We start from the raw sequence: 21,524 nt of genomic DNA, 5'->3' as shown, positions 1-21,524 counted from the left end.
TCTAGAGACATTTAGATAACCTTTTTTTTTCTTAAATTTATATGCACACAAGCCAGTGTGTATCGGATGGAATGTCTGGAATATTCGGAATGTTCAAAACAACAGAATTGCAGCCTGACTCCTAGCATTTTTCTGAATCTGAAAATTTGCCTGTGTTTAGACATACACAATGATCTGCGACTAACAGGTTTTCCTGAACGCGTTGTTATTTACAATAATTGTGGACATAATCTAATGAGAATACAAGCATACTCTATCAAACCACGGCGTACTGTTATTTTTTTCTTCTTAGTAAAAATAAGAGAGGATGGATAATACAATCTGACTCTACATCTTTCAAATCTGATTTTCTCATTATTGAGGAATTCAGTCCCGCTGTTTTCCCTCTTTTCAATGCAGTAACAGCAACGAGAAATAACGTCATACACTAGCAACAAGCAAGCATAAAAACACAAGTCAGATCCTTTCATAGCTCATAAAATAAGAGCCAGGCTTAGTTATAAGACTCTAAAAAACAGGAATCTCAATCTAATGAACTTCCTTCATTAGACATCTTTTACTAAGCTTGTTTGACTGATACTAGGAAGACGACACGGCATTTGCACACAAACATTCTCTATCAACTAAGCTGAATACATAACTATGAAGATTGTCTGTTATTGCTGATCTGGGAGCAGAGTCCCATATACAACCAACGGACACAGGACATCTTCATTCAGAAACAAATATTGCACCATTGTCACTGTCTGTTTAAGTAATGCGTGCTCACAACCACGTTGTGAGAGCTAACGTAAATAAATGTAGACACTAAGAAATAGATTCTACTGTACAGCAGTGAAGATGAAGAGATTATATATTTATATTTATATAGCCCTATTGATCCAATTGTAGTTGTATGTGATCGATGTCACCCCTCACATTCTTAAGTACTGTAAAAAGCACAAATAAGTCAATTCAAGATGAGCGCTAAGGTTTCACTCGCGTCGGCTAGCTAGCACATGTGATTCCATTTTAATCGATCAAATCCAGTTTACTAGAGTGTTATGTGAATGTGTGTGACAATGTAATGAGGGACTTACTTTATAGTTTAGTTACCTAAACTAGAGATGTGAACAACAAGCTATTTAACACTGGTGTCTGTCGGACAACAAAATCCAAAACCAGAGTTATTGCCTTAAATTACAGTGTATTTCAGCTAAAAATGCCAAATGAAATGGGATACAGTATACTGATAAACAAAGAAAAATTGTTAGCATGCTTAGAAGAAAACAACCAGCAAATCAAACAGATCATGTGATATCGTACTTTCTCTTCCATATTACAGTTTTCAGTCATATTAATCAGATATGATGTGACAATTCATGATGGCAGCAGGAAGTGTATACTAGTTTGGATGATTAATGAATCTATAAGTATACCACATGGATTCATCAGTAATATCTATAACAGAGCAATAATCAAAAATATGATATGATTGGAGAAATCTGTCCAAGATAAATTTATGGCTTTTACTCATAGTCATTGTTTGTTATATATATATATATATATATATATATATATATATATATATATATATACACAAGTATATCGATATATATATATATATATCGATATATATGTATATCTGTAGTCATAGACAGTTTTTTTTTCATTTGCTATTTACAAACAAAATGAATGAAGCATGGGGAATATTCTTGCTCTAAGGTCCGGACTCAGGGGGCATTAAATTTGTCTTTAAACAGAGTCTGATGTATGCAGTGTAACATTTCTAGTGCACACATCAGAAAATGTCACACGTTTTGCAGTTAAAGACAGATGCTATGGCACAATTTTTGAGTCCAGAGATCTTAGAACATATACGAGAGAGGGGAAGGGGAAAGAGGAGGTGGATTTCATGACATTAATGATTCCCGTTTTATCACAACTTGTCGTGGAACTCTTTTACTTTTTATTGAACATATCTTGAAGCGGGCCTGGGAGGAACTTCATGACGGTGTCCACGATGCTTTCCTCCTCCTCTTCTTCATTGCCGCAGCCGGCAGGGATTGCTTTCTTGGGACGGGTCAGACTGCCTTCTGATGCCTGCTCCATGGCTGCCTGGGCTTCTGCCTCCTTCTCTTCCTTCTTCTTTATACCGTACTGAAAAATACACAACAGCGTGTTAGGTGTTTCCACATGTGACCTTTGGTTGTTTTATAAGCACATTTCTATATCCATTGTTGTTTTTCTTCTGCAAGGATTTGCATGCAGTTTACTAAAACTAAATTTTTTTTAATGAAATAAACTAAATAAAAAATTATAATTATAAAAAATAAATGCATCTTTATGTACTAAAATAACTAAAACTAAATCTTAAACCAAATTAAAAATAACAAGAAAAATGTGGCCACAACAAAAACAACAACAACAATAATAATAATGACAAAAACACAACAATATTACATATTAAATAAAATTACAATGAAAACAGAAACTATACAAATAAAATCTATAAAACTAATAAAACTATATCCATGATATTATAATAACCCTGCTTGCATGTGAACTTGTTTAAACAAACAAACAATAAATAAATATTGGTGTATAATTTGGTAACACTTTATTTTACGGTGTCCTTGTTACACGTTACATGTACTTACTATTATAAAAACAATAAATTATGCATAATTACATGCAAGTAACCATAAACCAAACCCTAATCCTGACCCTGACCATATAGTACATGTAGTATAGTACTAAGTACATGTAGTTACTTAATATTACTCGGTATTTAAATGTATAATTACACTGTAACAAGGACACCTTAAAACCAAGTGTAACCTTAAAAATTTTAGTCTGCATTTTAGGATATGGGATAATGCTATAGCTGAAATAAGAGATTAATATGGCATTCCTTAATATGATGCTACTTGCTGTTTCTTTGCAATTGTTTGTGAATTTTCCAAGCAAAAAATGCTTATTCTAGTCTATATGACTTTTTTTTTTAAAAAAATTTACAGTGTAGACACAATGTGTGCTACCCTGATATTATCTGGATGTCAAAATGTCATAAAACTGAAAATGTATGAACACTTTGGTGTCTGGAAAGGACAGGCAATTTGCTAAATGAATAACTTGCGGGACTATTTCCTCTTAATTAGCATACAAATGTTTGAGCATTGGAGAATTTTGGCTACACCCAATTCTAGATTGCCTCATGACCTGGATGTTAATTTAGAGACATTTAAATTGGACTGATGTTGACTATGTCCATAAAACCTTGGCGTGCTGCCGCTTGGCAAGTCAGTGTAATCATTTGGACCTAACGGTTAGCTGAGTGAGTCACAGAAGCTTCATTTAGTTCTGAGACACTTTCTCATTTACAAACAAATGCCCCAATTTTAAATGGTACGCCAACTAACTGTTCCAATACTTATGCTCACATCAGCTAGAGGGATGAAACTCTAAAAGTGCTGAACTTCTTAGCTGGTAAAACATGTATGTGTTGAATAACCCGATAATAAAATGTGACATTCTGTAGTTTTGTCTCATATTCATCTTTTAATCATATTTGCAAATGTCTTGACTCCACAGACAACAGAGCAATTTTGTCTTTACTGTTTCAATACTTATGGAGGGCACTGTATATGACGGGTTCTGTTTCCTGTATCGCTTCAGGAATCACAGTCAAATCCTGATGAATGAGGATGTATAGTCATGGGTTGGAAGGAGATTTATATGAAGGGATGATGTTTAGGGCAAGGCATATATCCTCTTTAGGACTCTCTGCTGCTCTAAGACATATATAATTGTGACATTTTTGCCAATAAATGGATTAAACAATGGCTGATTTCTGCCTCTGTCTACTGAGATCACAAACTAGCTCATGCAATCAGCAGCTGACCTTCTAAACAATGATTTTCTGCTTTTCTCAAACCATCTATCTACTTGCTATAATTCCATCACTTATGTACGCATAAAATCTTATTAATGCAGCTTAATCTGAGAAATACTTATGGGTTACTTGAAGAGATTGCTTGGCAAACCCTGAATTTTAGTCGTCGTGGATAAGACATAAGGACTACCATCAGTATTGCAGTCACATTTTGTACAGAATGTGGAGATGCTGCCTTAATCCTTGTGGTAAATTAGACCCATGGGGTGATGGCTTAGTGGAAAAAAGACAGGCTTTTTGGCCTCCCATCCTCTCAACATGGCTTTGCATAAAAATGTATCTGTTTTTCTCCAACTCCGTTTGCTCACAAGAGGAGATCATCCTCCATTTTGTGCAGCCATGCGTACAATCTCTGAGACTCAGTGGCCCAAAGTAAATTATCACAACAAATTTGTAAGTGGCAAGTCTGTTAAACAGAATAATCATTTTTAGCTCTGACTTTAATACATTGGATGAAGCAAATGTTCTTGATGTCATTTAAACAACCACAATTTTTCTATCTATCTATCTATCTATCTATCTATCTATCTATCTATCTATCTATCTATCTATCTATCTATCTATCTATCTATCTATCTATCTATCTATCTATCTATCTATCTATCTATCTATCTATCTAGAAAGAGAGTTTTTACTCAAATATATACACCACCAGTCAAAAAATTTTGAACAGTAAGATTTAATGTTTTTAAATAATTCTCTTCTGGTCACCAAGCCTGCATTTATTTGATCCAAAGTACAGCAAAAACAGTATTATTGTGAAGTATTTTCATCTTAAATTTTGAGACCCCGGCCTTCCCCGTCTAATAAATGCTTCTCATGCGGACATATGTTGATGTGTGCGCACGTCTGTGTGGAAGCCTACAGGTTCCGAAGTGAGGAGGGAATATTATTGAATTTATTTGTTTTCTGTTCAGGTATGATTCTGTAGCTATGTCCATATGTCCATCAGTTTACTGTAATGATGCTTGCAAACTCGTCCTGTGCCGCGAATCGGGTGTTTTAAAACTAAAAGACGGAAAACAGACGTTTTTGCATGCTGAGAGATAAGCAGATGTATGTGTGTGAGAAAATATCATATATGGTGTTAAAAAAATAAATGACACAGTGGATAAGAAGAGTTCTTATTCTCTGTTTTTATTTCATCTCCATTAGATGAGGCTAAGAATGTTTGGAACATTCTCTTGCCGTGTACTGTTGCTGTCAGGAACTAATTTTAGCGGAAGGACAAACTTGCTTCAAAAAAGTGACATTTCAATACATACATTTTTGGTTTTAATATTTTTATTGTGTGGCAACCATTTTATAAAAGCAAGGTACGAGAGGCCGTGCTGTATCATGAATAAATCACGGCTGAAGGGCATTGTTAGGCATTGTTGTTATTATTATTATCACACATTATAACTGTCAGAATTTGTTTCCCTGTGTCTTGTGTTTCCACGTGCTTCCTGTGTTTCCTTATGCCCTTATGTGGACTTCCGGTTCCTTTCCTTGTTTAGAGTCATTATTAGTTCATTTGTCCCCAGCCCCGTGTTTAATTACTCCTCACCTGTTTCTGTTCTTCCTAGTTTGATTTCCTAGTGTTCTTAAGCCTTGTCTCTCCCTGTCTCCCATGTCCGGTATTGTTTGTCTTACCTCCGAGTTCCACGTGCGTTGGCTTCAATAAAGAAGGATTATAGAACCTTCTCCTTGTCTCCTCGCTCCTTGCTCCCCGAACAGTGTGACAATAACATTCTAACTATATTAATACATTCATAAATTAGGCCTATTATTGGCAGTAACTGTTGTTAAAATGATTAACGAACAATATGTAATGTATATCGACAATAAACATACCATATATTAATAAATTGCACTTATTTTATTAAAAATAATTAAAATCAGTATGTAATGGAGATAACTAATAAACAGTAGTTCATTTACATTTCTATATGAATATAAGTTAATGTTAATTAATCAGAGTGTCATGGCAATTCTATATGAATATACATCAAATATTATAGCACTGCATAATGTAATAATGTTTATTGTAATGTACATAATGTAATGAAATTGTTAAATACCACTGTCTATTATTAGAATAATATTTCCATTTTCATAATCCCCGGGTCTTTCCTTCCATGACACCTTTTTCCTTTTTTGCTTCTTCATATTGTCACACAGAAAAGCAGCCATATGGTGGTATGAGCGCAGGGACTGAAGCATAGTCAATCTCCACAGCCTCCACAGTAATGGAATGCTTGCCAGAGCTAGACTGTTATTTTTCCAGTCCCTCTGGTTCATAGCGTGCGCCTCAGGGCCCGTCCATCCCCATACACAGCATACCACTCAGCTGCTACAAAGCAGCATTCAGCCTCCCCAAGAGTGAAGCAAATAAAGAAAACCCCCATAAATAACTTTCACCTTATGTATTTATGTGGTATGTATAATTCTATAAAGTTATTCAATCACAACTTTTATAGTATTAATATAGTATTTTCTAAATAGCATAGATCAGTGATTCTCAAAGAAAAATGAAATATGATCATATATATATATATATATATATATATATATATATATATATATATATATATGTATATATGTGTGTGTGTGTGTGTGTGTGTGTGTGCGTGTGTTTCTTGTTTTAAGCATGAACTCCCTTAATTTTAATACATTTTTCAGAAAACAACACTTAATATCTGAAGTAATTTTGCTTCTAAAGTAAATATATCCTGATTTGAAAATGTTTCGATTTTTGCATTGGAAGTCAAGACCAAATTACTAAGTAGGAAAATAATTTTTTTGCACTGTAGAACAGTTTGAAAACCACTGGTCTGTTTTTTTTATATATATATATATATATATATATATATATAAATATAGTTTTTGTTAATATTTTTAATTAGATTTAATTGTTATCTTTTCTTCTATATTTTAAATGTTTGTTTTTTGTTTTATTAGATTTTAAATGTGTAAATATAAATGTAATATAAAACCGGTATAATATAATATAATATAATATATAATTGTCAGACTTGTGTCCTGTCTTGTGTTTTGTTTTGCTCCCCATGTGCCTCCCTGGGACCAACTACCATCATCCCATGGACCTCCCAGACACCACAGGACTAAGCTGGAGGGAAGGCATCCTCCGGTGTCTGTATGTCTGTATAGTATGGCTCCATTCGTAGAGGCCGGGGCGGGGGCCACAGCCTCAGAGGCAGATCTGCCATGGACTCCCGAGCTCCCTGCTTCGTCATGCCTCCCGGAACGGGTGCCACCTTGGAGGCCTTCCGTCCTAGATCCCTGTCCCTTGAGACCTCCAGAGCGCCCCCCCCCCCCCCCTCCCCGTTGGATGTTGTCCGGCGCGGGACGTGCCTTCCAGGAGGGGGGAGTAATGTCAGACTTGTGTTCTGTCTTGTGTTTTGTTTTGCTCCCCATGTGCCTTCCTTGCCCTCTATGTCCTTATTTGGGGTTTCCTGTTCCTGTCCTCGTTTAGTGTGATTATTAGTTCATTAGTCTTCACCTGTGTTTAATTAATTACCTAGGTTAGCCCTGTGTTCTTAAGCCCTGTGTTTCCTTGTCTCCAGCGTCCAGAATTGTTCGTCCCTCAGCTCCCTATGTGTGTGTTCCTGCCTGTTTGACCAAATAAAGACTATTGATGATAATTCCCTTCATCTCCATGCTCCTTCGTCTCCTGCACAGTAGGCAATCGTGACTATAATATAATATAATATAATATAACATATATATTGTTATATATTTTTAAATATTTTTATTAGTTTATTTATTAGTTTTAGTATAGTTTTAGGTATTTTGGTACTTCAGCTTAAACTAAATGAAAATGAGAAAGGCTGCCATGGCAACTAGCTGAAATAAAATAAGTTTAAGTTTTCTTTTTATGTTATTTAAGTGAATGTTAATGATAATCACCCTGGCCTAGATTATCATAAGTGATCATATAAATATTTTGACACCTCATAACAGTGAATAATTATTTCACGGTACATTTACCTTGTCCCTGATGCCCTGTCGGAGCGATTCCCTCTCCGCTTCCATTTTTGCATACTTTGCCTTCCTCTCCTCCTCCTGTTGCCTGAGGGCTTCCTGTCTTTCTTCCTCCTTTCTCTCGGCATCAGGGTCCTTCTCCTCCTCGCCCCCCAGCATTTTCCCCATGTCTTTGGTCGCCCCTTTGAGAAAAAAAAACCGGAGAGAATCAGGAACAGGAAATCACGGACTTCATATCGGTCACAAAAAGGGACTTCCAAAGACATTTGGAGGATAACCTCTAAAGCAAGGTGAACTGAAAAGCTGATAAATTAGTTCTCACTGTCATCCAGTTTCTTTTAAAAATACTCTCAATGACGACTGCTCTCTTTGTTGGCAAGACATGCAAGTAGGACAGCTGCCAAGAAAAGGACAATGGGTCAGATCTTTATAACAAAAGGACTCCATTAGGGCCATGAGAATACAGGATTTTGACAAAGCAGATAATAAGTTCTGATTGCATCCGCAGCTCACATTCATCAGTCATCATACCGCTTGTTAGCGCTCCGCAGTGTGACTATGTGAGACGTCATGTATCTCTCCACTGATTGGTCAAACCGTATTATTGCAACACAATGTTAGGTTGTGTCAGGCTTACTTTTGTTAATGAGGGAGTAATTGGAATTTTGCAAAAGACAAGTGCTTAAAATCATACATTCAGTATCCCTTCAAGAGCAGCCAGCTAATACGATCCTAATATACAGACACTGACACTGAATATACCATAAAATCAGGGAAAATAGTGGAAATAATGTATTGATTTTTGCATAAGATGAACATTCACTGGCATGATATTGTGTTGTAAGTTTAGAAAAAAAACCTAATCTGCATATGCATTCATTTGAATATGTTTCAGTGTTAATTAACAACTTTGCATTGCGCCACTTACTGTACGTATTCATTTAGCAGATGCTTTTTCCCAAAGCGACTAACAAATGTAAAGTATAAAATATTTTTTATAATGTATATAGAATTAGTGCACTAACAGTATTGAATCAAGTGCAAAAAGATCCATGTTACTGTCTTTTTTGACCAAATTGCTCATGTTATAGCTTCTCTCATTTGTAATTCATTTGATGAATTAACGCAAATGTAAAACAGAAATATGGCCATTCAGTAACAATGAGCTTTCAGATCTAAACATTATTTGTGACATGATATAATTAATGTAATATATTAAATCAGAGCAGAAAGCCATGGCATCAAATGTTGCACTGGGCAAAATATTTTACTCAGGATTTTTTAGTTTTCCAATACAAAAATCTAAACTTCCTTGAGTCAAGATGCATTTAATTGATATATCAAGATACAAGATACTTGAGATGCAAATTAAACATATGAAGTTTTGAACAAATTTGAGGTCATAAAGTCATAAAACTGTACAAAATTAACTGTATTCATGCTTAAAACAAGAACAAACTTTTGTCAATGGGGAATGAAAAAATGTTTTCCCTTTGAATTAAGTTTCAAACCTTGAAGCATTGCTTAAACCAGACATACCTTTATAAAACCTGCAGAAACTGGATAAAAGTGTCTGTCAAATGTAATAAGATCTGATGATACTGTAAGACAGGGCTGTCCAAACTCGGTCCTGGAGGGCCGGTGTCCTGCAGATTTAACTAAAATTCCATTTATGTTACACATTTTTTTTATACCCATTACTGTGCCATTGCTAATACCATGCTTTACGGTGTAAGAAAAGAATCCATAGAACAAACAGAAAAGGTACTGGTAATTTTCTGGTTAAGTTTATGGACATTTCCCTTAACCCTAAAATACATATATACAAAATAGAAATATATATACTGTAGGTGACAATCTATTGAGGTAGCATAGAGAAAATGCATTTGTGTCAGGCTGTAAACACTTTCATTTCCAAAGATTTTTTTTGTATCACCAGTCTTGTGGTCAATAATGCTCAAATAATAGTACAAATCTAGCCACATTCAACACCATACGTTTTGTTCCACTGCCACCTTTGTGTCTGAGTTACTGTAGGCTGACATAGCAGAACAGAAGTTATCCAAGTTCATGCAATATGTATTCATGTCACGTCAGTTTGTGCTGGGAGACAGAACGGCATGTAAATGCATGAAGGGTTCTGTTTTCAGTCCAGGAGTTTTGTTCTCCCTGGATCAGCAGTTGAGGGTGGCACACTGCCATTCCACTGGTCCATGAGGTCTGCGTTCAACCTGCGTGACACATGGTCTCGCATTTACTGTTCTCTAGCAAATGATTTTAATGAGGGCTGGATTTCTCTGACAGCAGAGACGTGTAAAGACTTCAGCCTTCAGATCTGACGATTCGCTTCGCTTTCATCAACCTAGGTTATTCGTTCACCAAGCTTACAGTGGGTACGGAAAGTATTCAGACCCCCTTAAATTTTTCACTCTTTGTTATATTGCAGCCATTTGCTAAAATCATTTGTTCATTTTTTTTTTCCTCATTAATGTACACACAGCACCCCATATTGACAGAAAAACACAGAATTGTTGACATTTTTGCAGATTTATTAAAAAAGAAAAACTGAAATATCACATGGTCCTAAGTATTCAGACCCTTTGCTCAGTATTTTGTAGAAGCATCCTTTTGATCTAATACAGGAGTCTTTTTGGGAAAGATGCAATAAGTTTTTCACACCTGGATTTGGGGATCCTCTGCCATTCCTGCTTGCAGATCCTCTCCAGTTCTGTCAGGTTGGATGGTAAACGTTGGTGGACAGCCATTTTTAGGTCTCTCCAGAGATGCTCAATTGGGTTTAAGTCAGGGCTCTGGCTGGGCCATTCAAGAACAGTCACGGAGTTGTTGTGAAGCCACTCCTTCGTTATTTTAGCTGTGTGCTTAGGGTCATTGTCTTGTTGGAAGGTAAACCTTCGGCCCAGTCTGAGGTCCTGAGCACTCTGGAGAAGGTTTTCGTCCAGGATATCCCTGTACTTGGCCGCATTCATCTTTCCCTCTATTGCAACCAGTCGTCCTGTCCCTGCAGCTGAAAAACACCCCCACAGCATGATGCTGCCACCACCATGCTTCACTGTTGGGACTGTATTGGACAGGTGATGAGCAGTGCCTGGTTTTCTCCACACATACCACTTAGAATTAAGGCCAAAAAGTTCTATCTTGGTCTCATCAAACCAGAGAATATTCAGGTGTTTTTTAGCAAACTACATGCTAAAAAACACCTGAACATGCCGGCTTTCATGTGTCTTGCACTGAGGAGAGGCTTCCGTCGGGCCACTCTGCCATAAAGCCCCGACTGGTGGAGGGCTGCATTGATGGTTGACTTTCTACAACTTTCTCCCATCTCCCGACTGCATCTCTGGAGCTCAGCCACAGTGATCTTTGGGTTCTTCTTTACCTCTCTCACCAAGGCTCTTCTCCCCCGATAGATCAGTTTGGCCGGACGGCCAGCTCGAAGAAGGGTTCTGGTCGTCCCAAACGTCATTCATTTAAGGATTATGGAGGCCACTGTGTTCTTAGGAACCTTAAGTGCAGCAGAAATTTTTTTGTAACCTTGGCCAGATCTTTGCCTTGCCACAATTCAGTCTCTGAGCTCTTCAGGCAGTTCCTTTGACCTCATGATTCTCATTTGCTCTGACATGCACTGTGAGCTGTAAGGTCTTATATAGACAGGTGTGTGGCTTTCCTAATTAAGTCCAGTCAGTATAATCAAACACAACTGGACTCAAATGAAGGTGTAGAACCATCTCAAGGATGATCCAAAGAAATGGACAGCACCTGAGTTAAATATATGAGTGTCACAGCAAAGGGTCTGAATACTTAGGACCATGTGATATTTCAGTTTTTCTTTTTTAATAAATCTGCAAAAATGTCAACAATTCTGTGTTTTTCTGTCAATATGGGGTGCTGTGTGTACATCAATGAGGAAAAAAAATGAACTTAAATGATTTTAGCAAATGGCTGCAATATAACAAAGAGTGAAAAATTTAAGGGGGTCTGAATACTTTCCGTACCCACTGTATCTTTACTCTGGAGAAGGTTGTTGAGCATACAGTCAGCTGCTTTTTGTCAGGTATTCATGAGACCCAGTTTATGGTTAGTGCCAGCAAGAGTCTTAGCGAAAGGTGCTAATAACTAGATAGTCAAAAAGTTAGTCACAAAAATATTGCTGGTCTACAGTTCACCTGTCTACGTAATTCATTTTTGATGTTTTTCTGTAAAAAATAAACCCACAAATTTACATAAACATATGGTTTTGCAACAGTTTAGGTTTTACAGAACTCAAACTCAAATTTACAATATAAAAGGTATGATTTACTGATATAGTCTTAATATTCTATCTAAAGTAATACCATTTATTTTGTACTAATATACTCTATATATAATGATGTACTGATATAATAATAATGTACATGATAAAAGAGACACGATTAGTTTATTAGGTGACACTAAAATTATGCAGTAAGCATTAATTTAACAACAAAAGATGTGACATAAAAATCTAAATGTACATAATTCAAAACAAAATCTATCAAGAAACATAATTATTTAAAGCCCTTTTCAGATAGGCTTTTCGGTCAAAAAGACTTCGCAATCTTTCAGTCATTTTTGATGAATCCAAGTTCAGCCCTACATTTTGTTCTCAGAATATCCTGTTTTTGAAAGTAAAATGTACTGTAAATGGCATTGGTTGATTTTAAATCTAGCTGCATGATGTGAGGTCAGAACATAAATTCATACCACAAACTGATTGACGTTTCAGCGTGACTCACTTCGGTTTTTTTGTAATTCCAGCGACATGAAACAATTATCCGCACTCGTATCACACTGCGTATTCAGCTTCAGCACAATCAATAGGTTAGTAAGAGTCAGAATTGTACAACTTTATGAGCTTGAACAAAGCATGCCCATGAGTACTGTAGGCTTACAACTGCTCTCAAATTGACTTCTGAGAAGACCGAATGAGAGGAAACGTTTGTCTCCATCTTTAAAATCCATTGATTTCAGAACAGTTGATTTGGGGTTTTAATTTTAGGGTTGGATCAACCTATGAAAACTGACTCGGTGATGCCTGAATTGAAACTAACCACTAGGGCATCCATGGAAAGGATTAGCTGACATAACTGAAAACTTGCTGAAACCGAGAGATTCTGTAGAGAGCTGTCATCCTGAATTACCAGTCAAGTGCAGAGTATATCCCTGTACGGTACAGCTTTAGCAAACTCGAGTTTTGAAATGAGAATAGCTGTGTATTCACAGAGAATATCTTCGGCTGCAGTAGATGAACGTCTTGAAAGTACAAATAGTGCTTCACTGCAAGGTATATTTTGCTTCGAAATCACTCTTTTGAATTGCTCAGAATGCTGTGTATTTGTATCACTGCAGTGTAGGAGAGAATAAAGTAACATGATATTTGTGCTTTGCATGACACTCATTTCATTAAATGGACCAAACCAAAGACATTTTTTATCAATTCTGTGGTTATATTATAAATGTTTTATCTTTTTAAGAGAGTTTGGCATTTAAATCAGTATATGTAACCTATTTTACGTACTGTACTTTTGTTACACATTGTACACATACTGTACACATTTCTAAATGCAAGAGGATATTCAACAGGTAAAAACTCCAGAGTAAAGCCCATTCACACCATAACTATAACTATAATGTTTTTATAATCATTCTCATTCTGTGATAGTGAAGTCCACACCACAGTAACACTAATGACAAGTTCAAATTGTGAGATAAAATGTTGCAATTATATTTCTTTATTTATTCATTCACATGGCAGAAATGGCTTTCCACAGAATCCATCCTCGGTTGTTGGAGTGGATGCTATTATACAGAAGTTATTGATATGATTATCCTTGTAGTCATAATTTCTGGTGTGATGGGCCTTTAAAACTAGATTATATCCATTGGGAATATATTTTAAGACTAAACTGAATCTAAATAAAAATGAAAAAAATACTCATAATAAACTAAAAGTACAGATAATAACCTTGGTTGGACCCTATGCTCTAACCAAAGAATTTTGAAGGAAAAACTTGTTTCAAACATGCATAACTAAATCCACTCAACTTCCAGTCCAATTAATATTAACCATTTTTTCCCCAAAGTTTTTGAAGATCACAGACGAAAGCCGTCGCTCTTTTCTCCCGTTTGAACTCTAGTGTTTTCCATTGTCTGTTTTTAATTAGCGCTGTTTTCACTGGCTTGGCACTGGCTCTTGTCTCAGCTCCTCTGCAGCACGCACTGTTAATCTGCGCTCCTGAGGCTAATTAGCTCATTTGATCGTGACAAAGTCGTCGCGTGACACACAAACTCTTTACGGCGTCTCTGTGCAGCATAGCGCTATCTACTGCTCAGCCGCTCATGCAGACCAGACCAGAGTACCTGAAGTAGATCTCTTCATAACAAGCAGCTAACCACGCTAAAGCTACACTGTTCAAGGGTCTCCTCTATGTGTCATTGAACGTCTGTCGGCCAGAAGGCACTGAAAGACGCCAAAGTGATGCTTGAATTTGGAAAATGGTACAGTCACATGGGCTGGAAATGGACTGTGTTACATAAAAAGAGTGTGTTTGCGTAAGTGTGCATGTTGTAATGGAAAAAGTGATGGAGATGGCATACTTGACAGATGGCATATCCTCATACCTTTGTGTGGTTGTCAGTGTGTGTCTATGTGTCCTTACTGTGAGAGGAAGTGTGGGTAGATGAGAACAAAATGTGCCACTCTTTACCCGAGTGCCTGTGTAGAAAAGGAAAACATAGCCGTAGGGCCGTGCGGTATGTGTCGTGTGAAAGTTGAAATGTGTCAGCTGGCGGAGAATTTGCTAAACCGTTTATACCACAGTAGATATGTTTTTGCAGCTACATATTATCTTCCCTAACCAGCGTGTGAAGGGCCAGGAAATGGGACTGATTGTGCAGGGCTGGACTGATCCATCACCGGTCTGGGACATTTTAAAGGTCGCTGTCTATGTGCAGGAGTTTAGCAGCCATTGTGGGCATTAATTCATGATACATGTGTAAGTAAATTAAGGAAAAGAATCTCAGAAATATGTTTTGCTGCTGTTTTTATCTATCTATCTATCTATCTATCTATCTATCTATCTATCTATCTATCTATCTATCTATCTATCTATCTATCTATCTATCTATCTATCTATCTATCTATCTATCTATCTATCTATCTATCTATCTATCTATCTATCTTAATTATGAGTTTATATCTTGCGATTCTGTTTTTGTTTTTTTTTCAGAATTGAGAGACATAAACTCAGAATTCAGAAAATTTTTCGTTCAATTCTGAGTTTACATTTCACAAATTTGAAAATTGCGAGAAAATGTTGCAGTTAAATTTGAAAGTCGCTTTGGATAAAAGCATCTGCTATAGGACTAAATGTAAATCCCCCCCCCCCACACACACACACACCATGTTATTAAAGATGTTTTACCAGTGACTGGTGATAATTTTTTTTAAGATTATTATTTTTAGTCTTAAGTGTTAATAAAGTGGTAAAAGGTATATTATAAGAGGTATATTTATTTGTTATGAAAAATCATATCTTTTGACAGAGAAAATAGTATGGTTTATAATAGAGTACCTTTTATGTGTCAAGTTTTTAATTCACTAAATTATTAAAAAATAGACATTCCTACTCAAGTAATCATAAACCAATTTTCTCACTGAACTTTCCTCAAAAATAATCATATATTGTGTTTTATACTCTTATTGTGCATACATGTATCCCACTACACTTTTCAAGGTTATATTTCTCTCTGTGCATGTGTGTATCTGTGCCTGGGTGTGTGAAGGTCATCTGCACGTTGAAGGACTGTGAGAGGGGTGACCAAGTCCCCTGTGGAGCCTGGGCACATGGAGAGAGCGCAAACTCAAGGACTCTGTGTTCCTTTATTGCTCCATCTGTCTTTATCTCGCACCTGCTAAACAGCAAGAGCCCAGCGGCACACCCTCCTCCCTGCGAGGACATTAATGTCCACCGACAGATCAAATACCACACAGGACACCAACAAACACTGTCTCTTCCACAGTGCCACACAGCAGAGAGGGCACGACCTCTCCACTACTCTCCATATGTTACCCGTAATCACGTGTCTCATGTGATGCATTTAATCCATCCCAATTAATTGATGATTTATGGTGAAGGTGCATCAATCTTGAAAAAAATCAAATTAACTTTGAGGCTTTGAAAACAGATTTTTTTTAAACTTAGCATCCTGTCCTCGATTGTCTCCGTAACTCCAAAATAATGATGTCTTTGATCATAAAAAGTTTAATGTGCTCCTGAATTCTAGCAGATTCTGTTGGACAGTTTCTCTTCCCTTTTTTCGCTTACTATATATACTCTCCCAATTCCCAGTACTGAGGAAACCAAAAAGAGAAGAGCAGTGAGCAGTCAGCTTCAGTGTGATATACGTGTCTTTCGGGAGAGGTCGCGTAAACTAAGAACTGTGCAAAAGCCTGGAGCCAAAATGGAAGGATTTGGCCAGTATTCCATGCTCTAATGAGAGGTGGATATTTTTTTTTCTTTGGGACTGGGTTAAAGGAAGTGAGGTGTATCTTCTAAATCTCCCAAGAAAAGATAGGAGAAGGTGTCAGGAGTGCTATCTCGAAAGCCTTTTATCACCCATTCTCTGGCATTACTTTCCTAACCAGTGTGTGAAGGGCCTGGAAATGGGACTGATTGTGCAGGGCTGGACTGATCCATCACCGGTCTGGAACATTTTACAGGTTCCTGTCTATCTGCAGGAGTTTAGCAGCCATTGTGGCCGTTAATTCATGATACATTACAATCTGTATAAGGAAATAGAAGGAAAAGGATCTCAGAAATATGTTTTGTTACTCTATCTATCTATCTATCTATCTATCTATCTATCTATCTATCTATCTATCTATTTATCTATCTATCTATCTATCTATCTATCTATCTATCTATCTATCTATCTATCTATCTATCTATCTATCTATCTATCTATCTATCTATCTATCTATCTATCGACTGAGGTGAGACCCTTGAGCAAGGCACCGTTCCAAATTCCAAGTATGGGTCACCATACTTCGCCTCACTTCACTTATTGCTCTTGTTCTATCACTCTGTCATTCTATCGTTCTGTCTATCTTTCTAAGCCATCTGAATTCGCTTCAAGGTATCACTCACTTTCTCTTCTTCTAAATCATATTTGCAGACTCTCTTCTGTCGTGCAGATCCTCCACCTTTAGTCGTGCGTGCTGAAAGTACTGCAGTCCTGGGCAGCTCAGCATGTTGATCTTGGTGGGCTGCCAGAAATCGTGTACGACTGCAACTGCCTCTCTCACACTCTATTACTTTCATCTTGCTGGGTATAGAGTTATGGCAGGAAGGCAAGAGCACGTCGTCCCTCAGTACTGAGAAACAGACAGAACCCACTCCACAAAATCTTAACCTGGGGCGAAAGAATTATTCAAAGTGCTGCCATCATTGTCCAATGATTGCCCTTCACCACAGATGCCGTGTCATGCGTGAAGGCTCAGTATAGGGAAATGAGAAGGAAGGAAGTGGAGAGAGAGGATTGCTTTTGGGTACTGGAGTCTGTGGGATATTTAATCTTCAGCTGAAGGATTCAGGGACGCTACTTTGTCTCTGTAATGGACGCCTGATCAGAAGAGCTTATGTTCTTGTAGCTTTGAAGATTCTTTCAAGGGTCTATGACGAACTTGTGTAATAGAATCTAGTGTGGTAACCTTGCATACCAATTACCAAACATCTCAATGACACCTCCTGCCTATAGTGTCCTCTGTTCTGGTGTCTAAAGGCATGAAGGAATATTTCATAGGTGATTATTTTTAAATTCAAAGGGTTAAAAATAGTTTTCCATTTTTGCTGGTCTGCTCAGATAAATGATGGAGGATATAAGGCCTGAAAAGTGTGCAGAATAAGATTAATGGTGAGAAAAAAGAAGAACTTTCTAGAGTCTCCAGGTCTTGAAATTCAATTGCTTCTCTCACAAGGAGATTATAAGAATGGATCCTACACATCGATGTTTAGGAACTAAAGTAATTCATCACCTAAAATCATCTTGGCTGACATTGCAAATGCCAAAGAAAGAGCCACATTTCTTTAAAAAATACAATTAAATAAATAAAAATAGAGGTAATTATGAGATGTCACCCACATTCTTATTTACTAAAGCATGTAGGATGTCAATATGTTGCCTTGGATATGCCAAATGCTTGTGAAGCTGTTAAATTATGCAGTTTTCTTTCATGTTTCTGTCATTTGTGACCTTGAACATTTTCATGAGTTCATTCATCAGACAAGCTGTGCTCTTGTATTAAAATGTATATGGCAGTCAAACAAAGCCCTGCTTTAAGGGTTTAACTGAAGAAACAGACAAAAAGCACCTAATCCAAAAACATAAATTGGGCTGATAGATAGATAGATAGATAGATAGATAGATAGATAGATAGATAGATAGATAGATAGATAGATAGATAGATAGATAGATAGATAGATAGATAGATAGATAGATAGATAGATAGATAGATAGATAGATAGATAGATAGATAGATAGATAGATGGAAATGCCCTAGAAAAGTGGGGTTTTGGACAATATTGACATGAATCCTTTTTAATTTGTTATAATTTTGCACTAATATGGGACAACACAAAGTATGAAAACATATTTTATTGTATAAACATTTTATACATAGAAAAAATTTAAATTTTCGATTCATCAAAATATCCACCATTAGCAGCTATTACAGCTGTGCATAATCTGGGCATCCGAGCTGTCAGTTTATTCAAACATTGACTTTGAATTGGCAATCAATTGTTGAAGCTACAGTATTAAGGTGTGCTGACCCAAAAATCTTTTAAAAACCTGGGCCAAGTTTAAACCAGTAACCAGGCATCACAGATGGCAAAGGGGCATGTCTGACTTTGACATTATTATGTTTTATTGCTGGTCTTTGATAATGTCAAGTTACTTTAATGTATTTGCACCAAACAATTATACAGATTATGCTGATATCGTCCAAAACCACACTATGCCAGGGGTTTTTCCAAACTTTTAGAGGGCAGTGTAGATAGATAGGATTTTAAGAAGAAAGTCTTATTTTTCCTTGTTTGATAATGATAAAATACAAAATGATGAATTGTAAATGTAACACTTGTTTGTGTTAATTTCCTAACTATAGCTAAATGTAGCTATAAATACCACTGAACAGATGATATAAGTCTCTGATAAATGAGTGTTGGCACTGAATGTTATGTGCATTTTACATGAGCTTTGATAATTTTGTAGCTAGCAACACGTTTCACAGCATCTTCTGAGAGCATTTTTATGTTTCTCCACACCTGTGAACAAAACAAAAATTTGAAGAAAAAAAAATTATAATAAGCCAGCCTAGTCTGTGTAATTAAGGTATCTAACTCACCTATTTACTCATAATTTAAAGAAACCCATGCAAATGAACTATAATGAGATAAGTCTCATTTCATTTGCATATCAGGTGCAGCTACACATGCCCCTAATTGTGGATTCGGCAGCCAATTAAAAACGCTTCTCTGGCAGGGTCACGGAGATGGAGCTGGTTATTAACACCTACTCTAACACATTTACACATTAGCATTCAACTAACCAGCAACTGGTCCGGACTCCTTACAAATTACATGCTGCATGTTTGCATTGTGTGCTCTCTTAATTGTCCTTGTCTCAGGCAATTAGGACTTTTCTTTGGGCCGGCTAATTGGTATTAAGATTTTGAAGAGTGTTTAAATTGCTTTTTAAACTTTCTTTTCAAACTTCTTATTTCCGCCACTGGTAAAGTGATAATAGGATGTCTTTTCAAAGAGTGTTGTGTGCGCTGGTGTGAGTGTTCATGTGTGATTGCATCTTCTAGTGTGGTGCGCCGTCACCTAACACACTGTGAGAATAGATTCAGATGTGCAAATTAACACATACCTGTGTATTGCACTGTGTACCTGCACTTCATCTGCAGTACAGTACATATTTTGTACTTGCACATATACGCTGTAAAATATACCTCCATGATATTTTAGAGTAGCTTTTAATTAGGTTGTTTTATACTAAAAGGCAACGGGGGCAACCAACAGGGTGGTGTTAAAAGCACAGCGACAGGCTTTGTCACTCTGTACTTCAACTATGCTCAAATAAAACTACTGGTGTGCTAATTTTTCATTAATTCAATACATTTAAGTAAAAACAAAACAGCACGTACATCATTGTGCCATCAAAAGGATAGTTTTATTGCTTCACGGCACCCTTTCACGGCTCATTAGAATAGCTTGAGCTCTCAGGTATGTTTGAGGGATCAAGTCTCAAATGCTTCTTCTAAAGCTCCTGGAGGAGAAATTAAAAAGTAAATAAAAAGTATAAAATTATACTTTTGCTGCATACAATTTAATATTATGCTATAAATGAATAGGAATAGTAACTCTGATTATATGTCCAGTTTGAGAAACAAGTTTATATAAAATCTCATTGTTGATACAGTATTGGGGATATTAGCGGTCTCAATTCAGGGGCTGCATCAAGAATGCAGACTTCAAAGGCCACATCTTTGAAGGACATTTATGGTCCATTTATGTACATAATAAAAAGTGAGCTGTAAAATAGCATCTTAGTAAGATAAGTCAAAAATGTGGTGTTTTTTTTTTTTGTGAAAAAGTATTGAAACCCAATACTTACATTTAGAAGTTTAATCTAGCATTTTCTTGATTAAAAAAAAAAATAAAAAATCCTGTCATCACTGGTGTGCAATGAATCTTCAGATGGTCTAAGCCACTAAGGATCCATTTATTGTATTCATGGCCTGGGAAACAAAGGACGAATTTCAAGACTGCATTTGAAGGAGCTTTCAAAATGGAACAGCCTTCATCGTGCAGCTGTGACATATTTAGCATTCGAATGCAGCCTCTGAATTGGAACACAGCTATTACTTATTTGAGAAATCGAAGAGTTCTCGTTTATGATCTTTCTTCCTTTCATTGAGTTTAAATGTTTACATTTAAGTGTAACTTTATGCAGGTTTGCATGCTGTAGCAGCAGTAGTGCCAGTACAATTCTCTGCATCTGATTGGCGTTTGCTAAAATCATATTTTCCTCATGACTGGAGGCCATGCTTTTGCTTTCACTGCTGAGCTCTGTCCCTTCTCATTTCTGGTTTTTGAAGCTGTTTTTTTTTTTTTTTTTTTTTTTTTTTTTTTTACCGTAGATCATAATAGTATATATTATTAACCTGTGGATTCTAAATAATGAAAATTTTGCAGGGGAAATTACTTTTTTATCATAGAAGGAGTTTTGGTTAAGTTAACTGCTATATTACACTAGCTCTGCTTGTCACATGTCAGTATTAGGTAAGAGTGACTGATAGCTCATTACTGGGCCTGGTAAATGTCAAAATAGGTTGAATAAGGTCAGGCTTAAGGTCCACTGACTGACACAGATAAAGGTCACAGAGAAAGGTCAGACTCAATGATTTGCCATTAGGGCAGAATTACTTGAGCCCTCAAGAAACCAACAGCAGGGTGCTAATATTAAAGGAAAAAGACTAGATTCTTGCTTTTGCTCTCTGTGA

General features: G+C 36.6%; 1 protein-coding gene across 1 annotated transcript in view; it reads right to left on the bottom strand.

Annotated features, from left to right (window-relative positions):
• Positions 1-1,941: 1,941 nt before the first annotated feature.
• LOC306853562 (complexin-1) overlaps positions 1,942-21,524 on the bottom strand; it is a gene marked incomplete at both ends in the record, with an annotated part of 43,982 nt that continues 24,399 nt past the window's right edge. The window contains 2 exons of the mRNA XM_079391065.1: positions 1,942-2,139; positions 7,928-8,103. Of these exons, the coding sequence (XP_079247191.1) occupies positions 1,942-2,139; positions 7,928-8,103 (374 nt within the window). The remainder of the gene's footprint in view (positions 2,140-7,927; positions 8,104-21,524) is intronic.

This window comes from Barbus barbus (assembly GCF_936440315.1).
Source record: "Barbus barbus genome assembly, chromosome: 33".
Lineage (NCBI taxonomy): Eukaryota > Metazoa > Chordata > Actinopteri > Cypriniformes > Cyprinidae > Barbus > Barbus barbus.
Note: the sequence above shows the minus strand (reverse complement) of the source record. Positions and strands in the feature narration are given on the sequence as shown.